Source organism: Podarcis cretensis, assembly GCF_951804945.1.
Source record: "Podarcis cretensis genome assembly, chromosome: 13".
NCBI classification, from domain to species: domain Eukaryota; kingdom Metazoa; phylum Chordata; class Lepidosauria; order Squamata; family Lacertidae; genus Podarcis; species Podarcis cretensis.
Window position 1 is genome coordinate 18,990,772 of NC_137182.1, and position 20,943 is coordinate 19,011,714.

The following is a 20,943-nucleotide window of genomic DNA, read 5'->3' on the forward strand; positions in this document are numbered from 1 at the left end:
GTGTGAGGTGCCAGAACAAGGCCCCCAAACTGAGGTCGGACAGCTTTAGTACTGGTCAACTTTAACACTGCCGTAGATGTCCTTCTAGGGCTTTCCCCAATCTGCTCCACCCAAAAAAGAGACACGTTATCCTGCATTCCCCCTCCAACCTTGGCGTCAGAACTGTAACCATTGGCGATTGTGTACTTGGATTCCACCAGCTGCTTCGTCTTCTCAATCATCTGACGCCCAAACCCAGTCACGCTCTGGAAAAGAAGGGTTAAAGCGATGTATTTCAGAGGATAGGCAAAAGGGCTGAAGGAGACTTTTGCTTACCGCTGCCTTAAAAGCTGAACCTGAAACCCCAGCCATACTTTGCTAGCTGTAGGGTTTTCCTGAGGCTCACAGATGCTACCAAGTTGCATTGCTTCAGAAACAGGAAGCAATGCTCCCAACACCCAAGAACCACAGAAGCAGATCCGAACATCCCTTCCTGTCTCCAGAGTGCTCAAGGGCACCCTAATCTGCAAGAAGACGCATGCCATTTGCCCCAGATACTGCAGATTGGATCGGAAGTGGGTAAGTCACCAGAAAATACTTTGTGGGCTGGATCAGGCCTAGTTTAGACACGGCATTGTTGGAGATGCTGTACCCATTACACCCAAACATTTCCCTGCTGACTAACCTACCCTACAGAAATAAAACTAGGAAAGGGAAAATCCATGAAATTCAGTATTTCGCTTCCAAAAGCGGCCAACCGGATACCTCTGAGCTGCGACCAGCAGGTAACAAATGGGCAGTGGGCTTACCCTGCTGTTTGTTCCCAGTATCTGGGCACTCACGAGATCTAGGATATGTTGCTTCCATTTATCTGTCACAGTTTATAGCTAGCCTGTAGATAGCAGCTCTCTGCCCTGCCTGGGTTTATCTAATCTTTCCAAAAACTAATCTAAGCGACTGGCAAGCAATGCCTCTTTGTAGCGGTGGATTCCATGAAGTTTAAATTGGGCTTTTTTGCGAGCAGTACTTCCTTTTGACTTCCCTGAACTCGCCACCCATTAACTGCAGAACCTTGTTTCGTTTTCAAAGGGTCAGAAAGTTTGCTTCATAAATTATAAGCAGACCACAAAGATCAGCACAACAATTCAGTCCAGTCAGCTCGCGATAGCAAATGAGGGATAACTTAATAACCGACTGATCTGCCCCGCGGCTGATATGCAACCGGCCGATCTCGTAAACAGGGAATCTGTAATAGGTGTTTTCCCCGTCTTTCGTTGATGCTTGTGCATTGTGCTATAAAACCATAACCTGACAACTCCCCTGAGTTTGAAGGGGGCGGGCAGACTTACCTGAGAGATCTCAAGGCAAGGCAGTTTGCCCACCTGGGCGCCAGTGAAGCCGTACACAGAGTTGGCGCTGACCTTGAGCGCCAGCTGTCGTCCGTCCAGCACTTGGCGCTTGAATGGGTCAGTCTCCCGCTTCAGCTCTCCCTTGGCCCTGAGCCAAAAATGGGACAGAACAATGAAGGAGTGAAGAAGGACCACAACAGTTCTGTACTGGCCCCTCCCTACCAGCCACCAATGTGCACATCTGTTAAGTGAAACTCTTTTTAGCAGCCTTCGAAGCCCTCTGGATGTTGAGGACGATGAATATACCACCCTTCATTAAAAGATCTCAGGGCAGTTCACAAGTTAAAAATACAAGATACCGTTTCCATTAAAGTTTTCAAATATACATTTCCACCGTTAAATATCCATCATTGTAATATCTTTAATAAAACTTTTTTTTAAAAAAATTACAAGATACTGTATTACATCTGCCACACCTGCGTTAAAAGAATGTAAAAAGAGTACAGTGGTATCTCGGTTTTCGAATGTAATCCGTTCTGGGAGACCGTTCGAGTTCCAAAATGTTCGAAAACGGAAAACTGAATACGGAAGCCTCAATACAGAAAACTCAAAACAGAAGCCATATGGCATGTTCAACCTCTGAGCCATGTTCAAAAACCGAAGCATTTATTTCTGGGTTTACAGCGTTTGAAAACCGAAATGTTTATAGCATATTAGAACAATAGGTTGTATGACTTGCTTTTGCATTCATAATTTGATGAAAAATAAAAACTCTCTTCCCCCAAAGCAACAGAAATCCAACATGAAAGATTCTCATTGGAGAAGGATGCAAAAATAAAAAGGTGTCCCTTCTTCCAGTGGTTTGCTTTTTTCCTCATAATAGGGCTATATCCTACCTTCCTTCCCCAATCCCCAGCACTGCCTCAAGTTTATTGAAGTGCCATTGCCAAATTCTAGATGACGTATGCCTTTGCTACAAACGCACTTCGCTTGCCACCTGCAAAACCAAGCTGTACTCACTTCCATACCAGATCTCTAAATACCTCCAGGGTTCCAAGCATTTAAGGTATCTCTCCTCCCTCCCTCCTGCCATGCACCCCAGACCAGCGGCGTAGCGTGGGTTGTCAGCACCCGGGGCAAGGCAAGTAATTTGCGCCCCCTAACCCGGGGCAAGGCAAGTAATTTGCGCCCCCTAACTCGGGGCAAGGCAAGTAATTTGCGCCCCTAACCCCTAACCTGCCGCCGCTGCCAGCTTCTTCTTGCTGCTGCCTGGGCTGGTCGGGTGTGGTTCTCTCCCGCGCTCAGCGCTGCGCTGGGCGGCCGCTGCACTGTCCCTCCCCCAGATAGTCCCTTCCTCGCTCTCTCTCCACTCCGCACCGCAACGCACGCCTGGCACTCTCCCCCTCCACAGTGGGCTGCGACCCGGCAGCTCGGATCGGATTCGCACAGCCAGCACTGCAGTGAGAGAGAGTGAGTGAGCCAGGTAGGGGCAGAGAGTTGCGAGTGCAAGCGCGCCCCCCAAAATGTTGCGCCCGGTGCGGCTGGCCCCCCCTGCACCCCCCACACTACACCACTGCCCCAGACATCCTTCCCTTAGAGCACCCTTGCAATTAAGCCTACAAAAGTTACTAGCCTGAAACAAAACATCACTAGCAAGGAGAGCTCCACTCCTCTGCCAGAATGGGAGCCTTTTGCATTTCTATGCTGTGTGAGGAGGAGAGGGCCTTCTTTCCTCTGGCATCTCCTACATGGGTAGACGGCAGGCAACAGAATGCTTGGTCCCTCCTCCACCAGCCTGATCACTCACCAACGTACAGTTCCATGCACTTGCCTGCATCCAATTCCTTGTCCCCTGTGGCTACCAGGTGAGTTCTTTAATACAAGGCTGCTTAAACCTTATTTCCAAGTCAGGGAAACCAGAACTCCTTCTTCTCCAGATGCCTGGTCTTGCACAAGAAGACGCCTTCCTATGAGCTGGATTATCGGCCCCTCTAAGTCAGGTATTGTCTACTAGGACTGCCAACAGCTGCCCAAGGTCCTGGTTCTGCTATCAGCTGGAGGTGCTGGGGATTGACCCAGGAACACTCTGTGTGCAAGGAAGGGGCTCGAACCCCAAGTTATGGGCCTGCCCTCCCTTCTTCCAAATATCTTACACCCGAAAACTTCCCCACCGCTCCAGACATGTGCCTCCTACTTCACCTCTTGCGGGCAGCCAGGAGGTTCTCCAAGATCTCAGGCAGCAGCCCTTTGCGGACGGACTCCTTCACAAAGTGGTCCCCAGTCGGGGTGCGGATGAACTGCTCTGCCGAAAGCCTAGGAGGAAGAACCGACAATCCATCAGAGCCTAGCCACCCCCTTTGATGCACAACACCACCCCAGTCTCCAGCCCCTCCCTGCTATATACCCTCCACTATTACAGTGTATTGGGGTCCACTAATATATGCCATTTGGATAGCTTCCATGGTCACTCACCCCAATTCCCTGCTCCCCTAATTTTATCTCCCATAAGACCATGCCAGGAAAGAGAATAGCTCTCCCCCTTCTTCTGGGACATCAGTGATACAGCCAAGGTGGTCTCACACTATTATTAATTATTATTATTATTATTATTATTATTATTATTATTATTATTATTATTATTATACCCGCATATCTCAGAGTGGTTCACAACATAAAATCGCAATATAAAAAACACAAATTACATAATAAAAACAAAAACAAAGACAACCTAATAATCCCCCCTTGACTTTCCATCTTACTTAGGATCCTCCATGTAAAAGAAATTAAAGGTAAAGGACCCCTGGATGGTTAAGTCCACTCAAAGGCAACTATGGGGTGGCGTCACTCATCTAACTTTCAGGCCGAGGGAGCTGGCGTTTGCCCACAGACAGCTTTCTGGGTCATGTGGCCAGCATGACTAAACTGCTTCTGGCGCAACGGGACACCGTGACAGAAACCAGAACACATGGAAACGCCGTTTACCTTCCCAATGCAGTGGTGCCTATTTATCTACTTGCGCTGGCATGCTTTCGAACTGCTAGGTTGGCAGGAGCTGGGACAAAGCAACGGGAAATTTGAACCACCAACCTTCTGATCGGCAAGCCCAAGAGGTTCAGTGGCTTGGACCACAGCGCCACCCGCATCCCCCATGTGAGACATCAGGGAGGAGCACTCCCCCACCGCCCCAGGGCTGCAAAGCTGGTTCCTTGACTCCTCCCAGCAGTTTAGGCTGTTGTTCCCGTCAATTAACTCTGCAGTCCTTTGTATCAGATCCTTTTCTACTCACCCATAGCGATCAACCGCCCCCTGTTGCAGCAGCGTGGTATAGCACAGGTTGTGAGCCATCATGATGGAAGGGTACAGGGAGGAGAAGTCCAAGGTCGCTATGGGCACGTCATAATAGCTAGAAGAGAACAGCGGGTCTGTTATGATCTTCCGCCCCACCTTCATACACAGAAACACAGGAAGCCGCCTCGTAACACTGATTTGGGTCACTGGTCCATCAAACTCAGTACTGCCTAAACTGACCGGCATTGGCTCTCCAGGACCTTAACCAAGGGTCTCTCCCAGCCCTATCTGCAGATGCCAGGAATTGGTTTCTTCTGCATGCAAGCTATGAGCCATGGCCCTTTCCTGGCTCCGATAAACTGTACACCTTACCCTAGGCCCCAATCCTTGGTTCCATCTCTCCCACTTCCAGCCCCATGACTCATTCTCATCAGAATCCTTCTCCCAAGGTAGAACTTACAATAATAATTTATTCTTTGTACCCCGCTCACCTAACTGGGTTTGCCTCAGCCACTCTGGGCGACTTGCAGCAAATTAAAACGTTAAGGCACAGTAAAGCATCAAACATTTAAAACTTCCCTAAACAGGGCTGCCTTCAGATATCCTCTGAAAGTCAGGTGGTTGTTTATTTCCTTGACATCTGGTGGGAGGGCATTCTACAAAGCGGGTGCCACTACTGAGAAGGTCCTCTGCCTGGTTCCCTGTAACCTCACTTCTCTCAGTGAGGGAACCACCAAAAGGCCCTTGGAGCTGGACCTCAGTGTCCGGGCTGAACGATGGGGGTGGAGACGTTCCTTCAGGTATACAGGGATGAAGCCATTTAGGGTGTTAAAAGTCAGCACCAACACTTAAAACTGTGCTCCTAAATGTACTGGTGGCAAGAATACAGAGGAACTATACCAGAAAGAAATGGATGTCTCGTATACCCCAGGTAGTGTGGTTGCTGACTTTGAGCCAGACATCCTGGAGAGTGAAGTCAAATGGGCCTTAGAAAGCACTGCTAATAACAAGGCCAGTGGAAGTGATGATATTCCAGCTGAAGTATTAAAAATTTTAAAAGATGATGCTGTTAAGCTGCTACACTCAATATGCCAGCAAATTTGGAAAACTCAGCAGTGGCCAGAAGACTGGAGAAGATCAGTCTACATCCCAATCCCAAAGAAGGGAAGTGCCAAAGAATGCTCCAACTACCGCACAATTGCACTCATTTCACATGCTAGCAAGTTTATGCTCAAAATTCTACAAGGCAGGCTTAAGCAGTATGTGGACCGAGAACTCCCAGAAATGCAAGCTGGATTTCGAAGGGGCAGAGGAACCAGAGACCAAATTGCAAACATACGCTGGATTATGGAGAAAGCTAGAGAGTTCCAGAAAGACATCTACTTCTGCTTCATTGACTATGCAAAAGCCTTTGACTGTGTCGACCACAGCAAACTATGACAAGTTCTTAAAGAAATGGGAGTGCCTGATCACCTCATCTGTCTCCTGAGAAATCTCTATGTGGGACAAGAAGCTACAGTTAGAACTGGGTATGGAACAACTGATTGGTTCAAAATTGGGAAAGGAGTACGACAAGGATGTATATGGTCTCCCTGCTTATTTAACTTATATGCAGAATTCATCATGCGAAAGGCTGGGCTGGATGAATCCCAAGCCGGAATCAAGATCGCCGGAAGAAATATCAACAACCTCAGATATGCAGATGACACAACCTTGCTGGCAGAAAGTGAGGAGGAATTAAAGAACCTTTTAATGAGGGTGAAAGAGGAGAGCGCAAAATATGGTCTGAAGCTCAACATCAAAAAAACGAAGATCATGGCCACTGGGCCCATCACCTCCTGGCAAATAGAAGGGGAAGAAATGGAGGCAATGAGAGATTTTACTTTCTTGGGCTCCATGATCACTGCAGATGGTGACAGCAGTCACAAAATTAAAAGACGCCTGCTCCTTGGGAGAAAGGCGATGGCAAACCTAGACAGCATCTTAAAAAGCAGAGACATCACCTTGCCAACAAAGGTCCGTATAGTTAAAGCCATGGTTTTCCCAGTAGTGATGTATGGAAGTGAGAGTTGGACCATAAAGAAGGCTGATCGCCGAAGAATTGATGCTTTTGAATTATGGTGCTGCAGGAGACTCTTGAGAGTCCCATGGACTGCAAGAAGATCAAACCTACCCATTCTTAAGGAAATCAGCCCTGAGTGCTCACTGGAAGGACAGATCATGAAAATGAGGCTCCAATACTTTGGCCACCTCATGAGAAGAGAAGACTCCCTGGAAAAGACCCTGATGTTGGGAAAGATGGAGGGCACAAGGAGAAGGGGACGACAGAGGACGAGATGGTTGGACAGTGTTCTCGAAGCTACCAACATGAGTCTGACCAAACTGTGGGAGGCAGTGGAAGACAGAAGTGCCTGGCATGCTCTGGTCCATGGGGTCACGAAGAGTCGGACACGACTAAACGACTAAACAACAACAACAAAAGGTACTGGGACCCAATGTAGATCTTTTCTTCTCCATTGCTCCCAAAGTGGAAGAACGTGGGCTCCAGCTGCCTTATCCTCAGCCCTGTCCCTTCCTCCCCTCCTGGCCTCCATCCCTGCTCCAAGATGTCACCCCAGTGCTTTTCTGCACCAACTCACAACAGGCTGTGAAAAACCCCCAGCCTCACTCTTGACCCTGGCTTAAGGAAGCAGATTTCCCCAGCTTCAGGTCCTGCTGGCCTTACCCTTTCAGAGGTTCAATGACGGTAGCCCCAGCATAGTCTTCCCCGCCTTCTGACTTCACCACCGGCATAACCAGATTCTGCTTCATGGCCTTTGGGCAGAGAGAAGTTGTCAGTTTGGGATTTGCCTTGGTGCTCTCCCATCAACCACAGTGTTATGCCCAGGTGGGTCTGTCCCACTTGCCTCATGTGCTGCCTGCCAATCCCTGCACTTCTTATTATATCAACAGAAACAACAAAGAGAGCACTTTAGAAGTTAACATAATTTAAAAAGCAGTGTGGTGCAGGGGTTAGAGTTGGGGAATTAAAAATCACTGCTCAAACGTGAATTAGGTGACTAGGCCCTAGTAAAATGTCTGGGTGGAGGGAAAGAGGAGCCAATCTAACAGGGGTTTTGTGAAGAATGAGAGTTACATTGCAATATTATCCATGTCTACTCAAAAGTAAGCCCCACCAAGTTCAATGGGACTTGTTCAGAGGTGAGTGAATATAAGACTGCTGCCTTGGAATGCAAAGTGCTTTGCATTTTAGAACAACCACGTGCATGTTTATTAATGGAAAGCTTTCAAAACTCAAATGATTTCTGTGAACCCCTCTCTGACTATTTTTTTTTTTAATGATACTAATGTATATAAGAAGAATTGGTCTTATATATATGATCTTAGCAGCCTGAATAATAATTGCAACTCGTGGAAAACAGCCCCGAATCCAAAACTGGATGCTTGGTACCACTCACTCTGGAATATAGCTTTCCCTTGCGTCCAACTCAAGAGAAAAAGCCAGGAACTCTCACCTGCCGCAGGAGCTGGGAGACAACCTTGATTTGCTGGCCACGCGCCAGGAGATAGCTGAGAGGGACACCTGTCACTCTGGCCATCTCCATGTAGTTGATGACACACATGAGCTTCTCCAAAAGCCGCAGGGGCAGGTAGGCATCCTTGAGGCAGTACACAGCCAGTCGCCGACGGGACTGGTCCGAGCCATTCTGCAAGAGGATAGGGGAGAGAAAAGGCTTTTGGATTTGGAAAAAGCAGGAAAGAGGTTCAGTGCGAGAGAACAGGTTCAGACATCTCCAGGTAGGGCTGAGAAAGACCTCCCTGGGAAATCTGCAGAGCTGCCACCACTCAAGAGTTGACAACACAGAGTGAGAAGGATCTATGGGCTGACATGGTATCCACTGGCAGCTTCCTCTGAAGAGACAAAGGTTATTTGCTTGAGGGATATGGAGAGCAAAAGCTTGCAAATTCAGAAAAAAGCAAATACTTTTGGATAAACGGGAACAGGAGGTGGATAAAGTTATTGGTTGTTCCATACTTCCCCCCACTCTTTAAGAGCTATAAGCAGACAGGCTGTTGACGATTCAATTATCTATTACAGTGTTTCCCAAACTTGGGTCTCCAGCTTTTTGGGGAGGACTAAAAGCTCCCATCATTGTAGTCCAAGAACAACTGGCAACTCAAGTTTGGGAAACACTGATCTAGTAGATTAACGACCACCAAGAAAGAGTACTCTTGGTGGCGGGTCTCAACATTATGAACCAGCTGCTTGTTAAGAATCACAGGATTCAGAATCTTGGGCTAAAAACCCCTACCTTTTGGACAACCCATTCTTGTAGTTTATATGCCTTTTGGTTTTACTTGATCTTATTGGCTGACATTTAGAGTTTCACCACCACCCTTATTGCTCCTTTTGGGGGAAAAACATTTTTAAAAATGTTTTAAAAGTTCATTTTGGTTGGAAAGTCAGGTTATAATTTTTCTAAGTGGAGATAGCATAGGAAAGAACAGATGGCTGCAGGAACACCACTCCATAAACAAGAGGGCCTTCTGATGATCAGTGTATACAATTAAATGAATTTCCACAACCATGAGAGTTTTAAAAATCGCCTTTTTAAAAAGTTAAATTTCCCTAAAATCTAAATTATTGATTGCGAAGATAATGGCTTTTCCAAGAGTCTCCCATAGACCAGGCACTAAACCTTAAGTACTTACCCTGCCTCAGACAAAACCAGTATGAACCTAGCTTGTGCACTGATAAGAATCTCAGTAAAGGAGCAGTTCTCAAATTCTGTCACACAGGGCTTTGTAAAGACCCTAAACAGATACAGCTTCATGCCAGCCCTTGAGCCCAGGAAACCACAGAAAAGGTCGTTCTGGGAGGCTAAGTGTGTTGAATTGGCTAAACCTAGCACTCCGGATATTTCAGGCATCAGAAGAAAAAATACAGTGGTACCTCGGGTTAAGTACTTAATTCATTCCGGAGGTCCGTTCTTAACCTGAAACTGTTCTTAACCTGAAGCACCACTTTAGCTAATGAGGCCTCCTGCTGCTGCCGCACCGCCGGAGCACGATTTCTGTTCTCATCCTGAAGCAAAGTTCTTAAGCCGAGGTACTATTTCTGGGTTAGCAGAGTCTGTAACCTGAAGCATATGTAACCTGAAGTACCACTGTAAATGGACAGTCAAGAATAAAAGTCACCAGACGTTTGTTCTACAGAGGAAAGCTTCTAGGCCACAAGGTCTGGCTGCTCACTGTCACCTGCAAATCTGTGATGATAGAGTGCTGTACGTCTTCCTTCTGCTCTTGCAAAAAGTGATAGCTGACAGCATTCAGCGTGTAGGAGCGCAATTTGTAGTCCCGCAGCAAAACCTGGCGAGGGAGGAAGAGAAGAAATGGCTAAGATGGGGAAGTGAACATGGTCCAGTGGGCAAAATGCTCACTCGCCATCTTTGCTCACTCACCATCTTTCAGCACTTCATCTGCAAAACGGGTCTATCAGCCTTGCTTACCTGAAGCAGATCAAACTGGATTCTGCCTTCCATGTTAATGACTTTATTCTCTCGCCGGCCCATCTGCTTGGACTGGAAGGAAGAGTCACGGATGACGGACTTACGTGCAGGAATACGGCCCAGAAAGGGAAATGTGGTAACCTGGGATGGGAAGAGATGCAGAAAAGGAAGCTGTGAGCCATGGCAGGAAGATAAAGGCAGGACGCTTATACGTAAGGCTGCATCGTTTAATCAGTTAACTGGTTCGATTCATTGAAAGTGCACCTGATTACCTGGGAATCAGATTTTCAAAACCGTTTTAAGTACAAAGTATTTGTAAAAAGTTCAGAGGGCACACACCATCTCATGTACGCAGACCTCTAAAGGGAAAACCTACAAAGAGGTACAGATAAGCCTTTGTGAGTGTGACAGTTCACGCAGTTGGGGTGGGGAGGGTGGGGGGCAGTGGCCAGTTTCCGCACTTTCAAAAGATTCCACACTCCTGGCCTGGAACCTGTCAGACAAAGCAAAGCGTGGCCTGTTTTAATGCAGGAAGAGCCACAGAACTGCACTTGCAGTGGCAGGCAAAACATGTACTTGGTCAGAGAAAGCTAGGCTCACCTTGAGGGTCTGGGCACGGGTGATGAGGTACGGGAAGTCAAAGTTCTGGATGTTATAACCAGTGATGATGTCTGGGTCCACTGTCCGTATGAATTCTGCCCAGGCCTGGAAGAAAGTTGTGATATTTGGCTATATGGAGCTGTCATACGCAGAACGTGTAATAGGGTCTGTCTATCCCACTACTGTTTCCTCTGTCTGGCAGAGGCTTTCAGCAATCCAGGATCTCAGGATGAGGCCCTTCCAAGCTTTGCCACTTGTTTGCAGAGGAAATGACCTGTGCCTCCATGGACAGCTGTGAGTTACCCCGTTCAGGACGAGGGAGTCCCCCACGCCTGCCTGCCCTCTAGAAACAGTACTTCTGTCTTGTCAGGATTCAACCTCAATCCGTTAACTGCCATCCATTCTCCAACCCCCTCCAGATACTCGAACAGGACATTCACCACCTTCACTGGTTCCGATTGAAAAGGCAGGTAGAGTTGGGTATCATCCGCATACTGGTGAACACCCAGCCCCACCCCCCTGATGATCCCTCCCAGGGGCTTTATATAGATGTTAAAAAGCATGGGGGAGAGGACAGAGCCCTTTAGTTCTAAAATTATTATTATAGTATATTATAGTAAGGTAAAGGTACCCCTGCCCGTACGGGCCAGTCTTGACAGACTCTGGGGTTGTGCGCCCATCTCACTTAAGAGGCCAGGGGCCAGCGCTGTCCGGAGACACTTCCGGGTCACGTGGCCAGCATGACAAAGCTGCATCTGGCGAGCCAGAGCCGCACACGGAAACGCCGTTTACCTTCCCGCTGGTAAGCGGTCCCTATTTATCTACTTGCACCCGGAGGTGCTTTCGAACTGCTAGGTTGGCAGGCGCTGGGACCGAGCAGCGGGAGCGCACCCCGCCGCAGGGATTCGAACCGCCGACCTTTCGATCGGCAAGCCCTAGGCACTGAGGCTTTAACCCACAGCGCCACCTGCGTCCCTATATTATAGTATAGTATGTTTAATATACTTATAGGAAACCCACTGAAGGCAGCTTCCAGTATGTAATTCATGAGGATATACAGAATAAGTTTAAAATCATGTAGCACCATCAACACCATTCGCAACCAGAGGTACCACTGTACATGTTGAAAACAATCATCCCCACAGACTAAGCCAGATAGCTTAGTACGTACACCTCCATATACAGCATTCCACTGCAACACCCAGGGGCCTCCACCGCTGCTCAGACCCTCCACACACTTCTCAGGGCATTTTCTAGCCCCGATATCGCCCCATTACCTTGAGCAGCTCCGCCTCCTTTTGGAAGCAGAGCACCTGGGAACCCACGATAGGGGCACAGCTCTGCAAGGTGAAGACATTGCGCACAAAAGGGTCCTTCTCCCCCTGGCGGAGGACCATATTGGCGATCTGGATCACCGGGTCCTTCTCCGGTTCAGGGAAAATACCTGAACAGGGAAACGAAACAAAATGCAGAATGGGATCGTCAATGGAAAAACTGACAGCTCCCCACTGCCATTCAGGGACTGTAGAAGTGGCTATCTGTTCTGGATTGTAGCAATGATGAATCCACTATTATGGTTTAACCCCTTCACTTATAACACCTGCCCACACCAATAGTCAATCTCACAAGTTCTTCTGAGCTCATACACTGCCAGGGTGTCTTTTGCCAACTCTAAGCCTAGACACCCTGCCCTTGATATTACAGTAAGACTTAGGTAAGTTATTGTTCGCTCTGAAGTCTAAGGAACGGCCGCCTGCCCAGGAAAAATAAGAATCCCCAGCTTGTCAAGCCTACTGCACAAACCACTACCTAATAATACACTATTTCTTGTGGGCTGACTCCGACTGCCTGCAAAAATGACCTCAGGAAGAGACATTTCAGTGTTGAATGTATGTCTTACCGAACAGGGCCATTTAGACCAAGATAAGTTTCAGATTTGTAAAACCTTGTCATTTGTTATAAAACTTATGAAGTTACTCAGCAGAGTCCTGGCTAACTAGCCTCCCACCTACCAGGACCTAAAAACTTTCTCATCATGTCTTGTTCTGCCCCAGCTTTCCTCAATACCTTTGCGTCCAGCACATTCAATGTCGAAACTGAGCACACGCAAGGGGGCAATGCGCTGCCACTCTCCCTCGGGCGGGTGGCTCACGAAATCCATCCAGGCGATATCAGCCTCCAGTTGACACAGCGACACCTAGGGGTGAGGAGGAAAAGGAAGAATGAACGAGGAATTCCTACAGCCGCTGAGGGACGCGGGTGGCGCTGTGGGTTAAACCACAGAGCCTAGGATTTGCCAATCAGAAGGTTGGCAGTTCAAATCCCCGCGACGGGGTGAACTCCCGTTGTTCGGTCCCTGCTCCTGCCAACCTAGCAGTTTGAAAGCACATCAAAGTGCAAGTAGATAAATAGGTACCACTCCGGTGGGAAGGTAAACGGCATTTCCGTGCGCTGCTCTGGTTCGCCAGAAGCGGCTTAGTCATGGTGGCCGCATGACCCGGAAGCTGTACACCAGCTCCCTTGGCCAATAAAGCGAGATGAGCGCCGCAACCCCTGAGTCGGTCACAACTGGACCTAATGGTCATGGGTCCCTTTACCTTTACCTCCTACAGCCGCTAACATGTAGTTTTCAGCTCTGAAGACTTCCTATCCTGACTGCACACACTAGGCACAAAACACCAAACTCTGCTCAGGTCCAGCCAACTAAAAGCTATGCCAACTCAGACATCCCCAAACACACCTTTCTCCACCTGCTCAACTCTACACCTTCAGAAACCTGCCCTCTCCCCAACCCCAGCACCTTGGGTGGGTTATCCTTGCTGGATTCTCCAGCAGGCTGTTCTTGTCGCAGGCGGTACTTTCCGGCAGGCAGTTCAATCCAGTTGCAGCCAACAACATCCCGGTCCACCATGAACCTAAGTTGGGAAAGAAATCTTGGGTTTGATGGGAGCTGGGTAGAGAAAGACTTGGAAAGAAATCACACCTTCCCCCATCTGCCTCAAATATAATGCAGGAGAGGAGAGGAGGGAAAGTAGATGGGAGCGTTAAGGGAACAGAGGCAAACAGGGTGTTTCAGCAGGCGCCTCACACTCAAGACTCTATCCAGGTGTGCTTGTAACTCACTTCTACCTATGTACCACACTGCAGGATCACAGTCATTTGATTCTGATGGGGAAGTAACGGCATCTCTGCAAACATACCTGGATATGTGTGTTAAGACCAAAAACTCACCCAGTCTTCTCACATAATAAATAATAGTAGTAGTAACAGTAGTAATAATAATTTATTATTTCTACCCCACCCCCCCAAATCTGGATGGGTTTCCCCAGCCACTCTGGGCGGCTCCCAACAGAATATTAAAAACACAATAAAACATCAAACATTAAAAACTTCCCTAAACAGGGCTGCCTTCAGATGTCTTCTAAAAGTCAGATAGTTGTTTATTTCCTTGACAGCTGGTGGGAGGACGTTCCACAGGGTGAGCGTCACTACTGAGAAGGCCCCCTGCCTGGTTCCCCGTAACCTCACTTCTCTCAGTGAGGGAACCATCAAAAGGCCCTTGGAGCTGGACCTCAGTGTCCGGGCTGAGCGATGAGGGTGAAGATGCTCCTTCAGGTATACTGGGCCGAGGCTGTTTAGGGTTTTACAGTTCAGCACCAACACTTTGAATTGTGCTCGGAAACGTACTGGGAGCCAATGAAGATCTCTCAGGACCGGTATTATATGGTCTTGGCGGCCACTCCCAGTCAGCAGTCTAGCTGCTGCATTCTGGATTTGTTGTAGTTTCCGGGTCACCTTCAAAGGTAGCCCTATGTAGAGCGTGTTCAAGCCTATGCAGTCTGAGCCTCTGCATATGCCACACATTCCCAAACAACCGTGAGGGCTAGAAACTGCATTCTGCTGAAGCTGTTTAGCTCTGATTGGTTGAACAGAGCAGGGTGAAAAGTGCCAGCTTTCTGAGGAGGGAATATTCAAACATGGGGTTGGACTGTCCTACCTGATTTCAAAGTCAATGTTCGATTCGTAGGCTTGATAGTGGAGCACTCCCAGCGTCCCACAGCGTAGTCCCTGTTCCAGCAACCTCTTGGCTGGTGCAATTAGCCGGGGCAACGCCATAGTAATTTTCAGGAAGGGTGCAAGATGTTGCCCGTGGTAGCCATACATGTCTAAGTGAACAGGGGAAGAGTTTTAAGGCCCTGGGGGAATTCAGACTCCTCAAACCTTATCACAAATCCCCATCTCCTCCCGTTCCTGACATCTACAGCTTTCAGATCTGCATCTTACTTCTTCCCTCCAACCCTGCACATCTGGCGGAGACCGCAAGCGCTCCAAGCAGGAAGTTCATAAACATTACAGCTGTAATGTTTCATAAAGATATTTATAAAAATAAGGACCAGGATCGGTCAACAACTTTAGAACTCTTTTGCTCCTATTATACATACAACACAATCTTGCCTATTCAGGCCAGACTCAACCGCTACAAACAGCAGAGAACTGAGAATGAAAAGGCAACACTGTTCCGGGTGCTAAAAGAGCAAGGCTGGTGTGATTTGAATGCTCAGCAGGCATCCCAAATCTGGATCTAACACAGGGTTTCCCAAACTTGGGTCTCCAGCTGCTTTTGGAGTACAATTCCCATCATCTCTGACCATTGGTCCTGCTAGCTAGAGATGATGGGAGATGTAGTCCAAGACCCAAGTTTGGGCAGCCCTGATCTAACCCAACCATCTTTCCAGACAAAGGGGGTGCCTGCACACAAACTCTCTTGCGCTCACTTTGCTTGTTGCAGCTCTCCACTGCCAGAACAACTTGGGTCAGACCGTCTTTGTTGGATCGCATGTCCCGGATGACAGCCGCATTCAGTTCCCGCTGAAAGTCAGACAGATGTTCTGCTTGGAATCCTGGGAGAAAAGTTAACAGAAAGAGGAAGGGGAGCAGGAGACTGACTAAGCTGCAGAAGGAAGGAGGGAGGTTTGGGGAGAGCCCCTCCCCCTGTAGCCAAACACTCACCAGCCTGGGCGGGCACATAGAAATAGGGGGCAAAGCCATGGATGTGGCAGCAGATACTGTTGCCGGCTCCAGTGACTCCAAACATCCGCAGGACAGGAACTGGACCCTGAGTGGATCCTGGGAAGCCAGGGAGGTGAGCGCCTGCCTCAAGAAGAGAGAGAGGCTAGATCAGTTGCTGAAGGTTGATAATGTACGATTAGTATTTAACTATTTAAATTACAATTGTCTTTCCTCTAAAAAACATCTTTAGTGAACCATGTATAATATGAACTGAAAAAATGCTCTTTTAGACCACCTCTAACTTTTTGATATACAGTGGTACCTCGGGTTACATATGCTTCAGGTTACATACGCTTCAGGTTACAGACTCTGGTAACCCAGAAATAGCACCTCGGGTTAAGAACTTTGCTTCAGGATGAGAACAGAAATCGTGCGGCGGCGGCGCAGCAGCAGCAGAAGGCCCCATTAGCTAAAGTGGTGCTTCAGGTTAAGAACAGTTTCAGATTAAGAACGGACCTCCGGAACGAATCAAGTACTGAACCCGAGGTACCACTGTATATTTTAGCAGAATCAGCCCACATTATTTTGGTACATTTTCCATTCCATAACCTTAAGGGCTAGCAACTTAACATTTATTTTCTTTCGAAATGAAAGACTTCACAATACTTTGCACACAGATTTCCAAATATACCTTCCTCCAAGCTTGCCATGATACCTTTCCTCATCCCAACAATCAGAAAAATGGGACTACAATTTCTCTGGGGAATTCCAGACTTTATCCTCTCTGTCCGGCAAACAGGGCTAAGAATATTATGGGGCTATTGTAGCTATCAAAAGCCCCAGGAAGTATAACAGCTTCAGACTTCCCTTTCTGTAGCAGAGAGTTATTGTTCAGTAAGGCAAAGGGAATACCTAGTTCGGCAAACCCCTTCCCAGAAGGAATGGAATCCATTCTGCAGCACCTTCAATACCTTTTCATCAGCATTTTATTCGCTTATGTACTCACCCACATAATAATCTAGTTCCACTTGCTGGAAACACAGAGCTTCCTCTTTCGGGTTTATTTTGGGAGGCGCTGGTCTCTGCCATTTTGGATTCTGCACTGATGAGAAGAGATTACCTGAAGGAAGAAGAAACTCACATCAATCACAACCATCAATTCTCTTTTGACCAACTACAAATTTGGAACAGCTAAAGATCTTGCACCTTCCATGTTCCATGCAACTAGCAGCAAAGAGTAGGAAGAAGAGAGATGGGGCAGCACCAAAAATAAAAATAAAAAAGGAAAGGCAAAGTCTCACAGTGGTTTCAATTGAACACAATATGCAATGTGCTCAACATTACTCAGTGCCACATCTAGAAGGCCCATGGTTTCCCACACCTGGTTTATTGCTGTAATTCAGCATTTCTTTGTTTTTATGTGCCATTAAATGCTGGATTACAGCAATAAACCAGGTGGGAAACCATGGGCCTTCTAGATGTGGCTGAACTACACTGGCCATGCTTGCTGGGGCTGATGGGAGCTGTTCAGTAATATCTGGAAGGCCAAAGGCTGACCATACCACCACCAAACGTACATTTTGCTTTGTCAGTCTGCTGCCCAACCTTTCTGACTCATTTGCCTAGGTAGTCTGCTCCTTATCTGGTACCCATGTAACTCACCAAAGGGGATGACATCAGGTACCAACTGTGCTTCCTTCGCCTCCAGAGCCATCTCAGCCTCTACCTCATCCAAAAAGGCCAGTTCCTCTTCAAACTGTGAGGGGCCATCCTCCTCCCAATCACCTCCTCGTGATTTCTTCCTCTGGGAAAGAGTAGGCTCCCCCACAGAAGCCTTCCGTTTGCTTTCCATGTTGGCATTCCTAGAAGAGAGAGAAGAGTGTCCCACATCAATAGCCAAACCAGTTCCTCGTAAATGTCACAGCCTTCCCCAAAGATTTCCACAACTCCTGGTTACACTATGAAAGCAGACAGGGATCTGTGGTGCCCTCCAGATTTTCTTGGACTACGACTCCCATCAGTCCTAGTCACCATGACCATTGATTAAGGATGATGGGAGCTGTAGTCCAACAATGCCTGGAGGATTATCCCTCATTGGCTATCCCTGACCTAAACTAGGAATACTCCAAAGCCCCCTTTGAAGCCATTGTTCACATTATACATTGCTAAAGGGTCCAGTACTCTCATGGAATTGTGCTTCCCTGCCACAACACCCACCCACAAATGTGGCACCAGTTTTCACCTACTCCCCTGATATGGTGACAACCATAATCTGTACACTTTGCCTATAACGATGCACAGCAAGAATATGTAAATCCTTTCTGCGGCATGCATTCACACTGAAAGACTAAGTTCAAAGGCCAGTGATTATAATTAAGGCCTTACTCATGAAATAAATAAAAACAAAATTATGTTCACACAGGATTATTATTGGTGTTTATCGGCTTAAGGAGACTATCAGAAGAGATCATAAAGAAAAAAGAGAAAATATATGAACAAGATGAGATGTGGAAACAGCAAGATAAGACTGGATAGAATTATGAACTCTGTTTGGACTGATTTGGATTGATTTGGACATTAGCGCAGTAGCAAGAAGATGATCAGAATCCCCCTTCGGATCTTGAAATATGGGTCCCCCCAACAAAACTTAAAATTCGGCTTTGTAATTCGGAATTTATGTGATGTGATTTAATTTGATTTGATTGGCCGGTTAATAAAAATTATTTTTTTAAAAAAATTATGTTTGTTTTACTGAAAGGCAACCTCAGAGGTTGCAATGAGCAAGCTAAGGGAGACTGTTTAACACTTCCCCTGTCATTTATCCACTCCAAACTCTCACCCCAAAATGTTTTCCCACCTGCCAGGTAGAGATTATTCTGAGCAGATAAACAGCAGGAAGAGAAATAGTTAAGCAACTCTTCATCTTCCAAATTGATCCTCTGCTCAAAATGACAGCTGCAATCAGCTGTTTTTTCAAAAACAACCCCCCACCCCAACCTGCAAACATATATGCAAACCTTTAGGAGAATATATATTTTGTGAGTTTGGCTCCGAGTTCTCTTTAAAGCATATAAAGATGGTCATACTGAATCAAAGTAATGGGTCGTGAAGATTAGCATTATTTCACCAATGACTGGCCAGATGCCCCCAGGGAAATTCACAGGCTGGGTTGACAGAAACAGCCATCACCACCTATGACTTTGCTCCTTCAAGGCTATCAGAGGTAGAAGATAAAACAAAAGCTGCACTGCATGAATTTTACACAATTCTTTTTAAAGCCATCTCCCAGCAGCAATTGATGAACCGTTGGGTTTGATCCAGAAGGGAAGCTCTTCGGAGCAATCACAGTACCAGAATCAACCACCGACAAGAGCACTTAAGAACCATAGGCCACCTAAGGCTGTCACCTGCCCACCACTTCCCCGCTCCCCATGATCAACCCCACCCCAGGGGTGCCAGCTTGAATAAAATATATGGGGGGGGCAAGGTTAAGTCCTGCCCCACATGCTCAATCACAAGACACCCTTTGAAAGGAAATGTCCATTAACGGGGGGAGGGGGTGGCCCCCTCAAATATTTCACTGAGGGGGCCAAAACGACCTTAGGCCCTAGGAGCCGGATCCTATGCCCTACCCCCACATTAACCTGCTGCCCTCTTCTTTCAATGCATCCTGCTCTAGTTTAATGATAATAATAATGAGGGCTCCGATTTCTTTCCACAGGGCCTGTAAGACAGAGTTGTTCCACCTGGCCTTTGGCTTAGAATCAGTTTGATTCCCTCCCCCTCTTTCTTTTTCCTTTCTCCTCCTGTGTAGAGGCTGCCTCCTAATGTTTTAATGTTGTATTTTAATCTTGTTTTTAAGTTGTATTTTAATCAACTTGTTTTTATTATTGGTTGTTAGCCGCCCCGAACCCGGTCTTGGCTGGGGAGGGCGGGGTATAAATAAAATTTATTACAGTGGTACCTCGGGTTAAGAACTTAATTCTTTTTTGGAGGTACATTCTTAACCTGAAACTGTTCTTAACCTGAAGCACTACTTTAGCTAATGGGGCCTCCTGCTGCCGCTGCGCTGCCGGAGCACGATTTCTGTTCTCATCCTGAAGCAAAGTTCTTAAGCCGAGGTACTATTTCTGGGTTAGCAGAGTCTGTAACCTGAAGCGCATGTAAATAACCACTGTATTGTTATTTATACCCCGACCATCTGGCTGCGTTTCCCCAGCCACTCTAATTTCCTTTTCCACATTCGTTTCCCACACGAACCTTCTCCCAGGAGCACCCACACCTTCCCATGCCTTCAGCACCCAGCACCCACCCCACTCCCAGTTGCTTCCAAGAGCCTCCAATAGTTCAAGGGGGCCTGCAGATGCTGCTGGACCCCCAACTACCGTCAGCCCCAGGCTCCCTGCCTCAGTTTCTGCCCCCAGGGAACCCCTATGGGCTCGCTCACGTCACCCACCCTCTCCCCATACCCGGCACCCCACCCCCAAACCACTTCAAAACCGCACACTCTCACCTCACTACCTCTACTCCCTCGACCAGTCTCCCGCCAACAAGTTCAGGGGAGGAGCCTGCCTCTCCAGCCCCTTGTTGCCATGCCAACCCTCTTCCCATTGGCCACCGCCTCTGTGTTTTCTTCATCCGGGTAGCGGCGGGAATCCAAACTCAGACTTCGGCGAGTGGAAGGATGGAACACGCATGCGTAAGACCTACTACCCTCCGGCCGGCCGCCGCCGCCGCCGCCGCCATGTTTGGAGTGGCAAAAAGGGGTGGAGGGGAAGCAGCCATACCTAACAGAGCATGCGTAAATGCTGCGGCCGGGTTTCGGCGGGTGGGCGGGGTGACTGGATTTGGGCATAGGCGAACTACGCATGCGTAGCGTGATTCGCGGTGAGCGCCATAAGGAGTGTGGCTTCAGGTGGGTGGGCTGAAACGGCATGTTGAGAAGGGCGCTTAAGATCTCGCCCTATTTGTAGAGATTCAGCCTTTAGCCCTTCTGCCTTTTTTAGTTCCTGTCTGGAAATGTTGCTGACGGCGTGAGCACAGAGCAGGTGCAAGGGTTCAGGGCATAGCCACGTTGTCACTTAACTACGCTTATATCCTTCCCAGGGATGTAGTGGCAAATTCAGAAGTGCTACACCCCATTCTAATATTATACAATAACCTTCTAACTGCACAGCAGGAATAAATGTGATGCATTGCAACAATAT

General features: G+C 47.7%; 1 protein-coding gene across 3 annotated transcripts in view; it reads right to left on the reverse strand.

Annotated features, from left to right (window-relative positions):
- POLD1 (DNA polymerase delta 1, catalytic subunit) overlaps positions 1-20,396 on the reverse strand; it is a 33,048-nt gene extending 12,652 nt beyond the window's left edge. For 2 of the 3 annotated variants that reach the window (XM_079949306.1, XM_079949307.1), the window contains exons 1-18: positions 20,250-20,396; positions 17,399-17,598; positions 16,743-16,856; positions 15,737-15,877; positions 15,502-15,627; positions 14,724-14,892; positions 13,527-13,641; positions 12,794-12,923; positions 12,004-12,170; positions 10,727-10,831; positions 10,127-10,267; positions 9,876-9,986; positions 8,132-8,323; positions 7,342-7,430; positions 4,615-4,731; positions 3,528-3,641; positions 1,329-1,476; positions 150-245 (exon numbers count right to left, since the gene is read on the reverse strand). In XM_079949306.1, the coding sequence (XP_079805432.1) occupies positions 150-245; positions 1,329-1,476; positions 3,528-3,641; positions 4,615-4,731; positions 7,342-7,430; positions 8,132-8,323; positions 9,876-9,986; positions 10,127-10,267; positions 10,727-10,831; positions 12,004-12,170; positions 12,794-12,923; positions 13,527-13,641; positions 14,724-14,892; positions 15,502-15,627; positions 15,737-15,877; positions 16,743-16,856; positions 17,399-17,598; positions 20,250-20,374 (2,400 nt within the window). In that variant the 5' untranslated portion in view covers positions 20,375-20,396. Of the gene's footprint in view, positions 1-149; positions 246-1,328; positions 1,477-3,527; positions 3,642-4,614; positions 4,732-7,341; positions 7,431-8,131; positions 8,324-9,875; positions 9,987-10,126; positions 10,268-10,726; positions 10,832-12,003; positions 12,171-12,793; positions 12,924-13,526; positions 13,642-14,723; positions 14,893-15,501; positions 15,628-15,736; positions 15,878-16,742; positions 16,857-17,398; positions 17,599-20,048; positions 20,130-20,249 lie in introns of those variants that run through there. The other variant, XM_079949308.1, reaches the window with a different exon arrangement.
- Between the last annotated feature and the right edge of the window lie 547 nt (positions 20,397-20,943).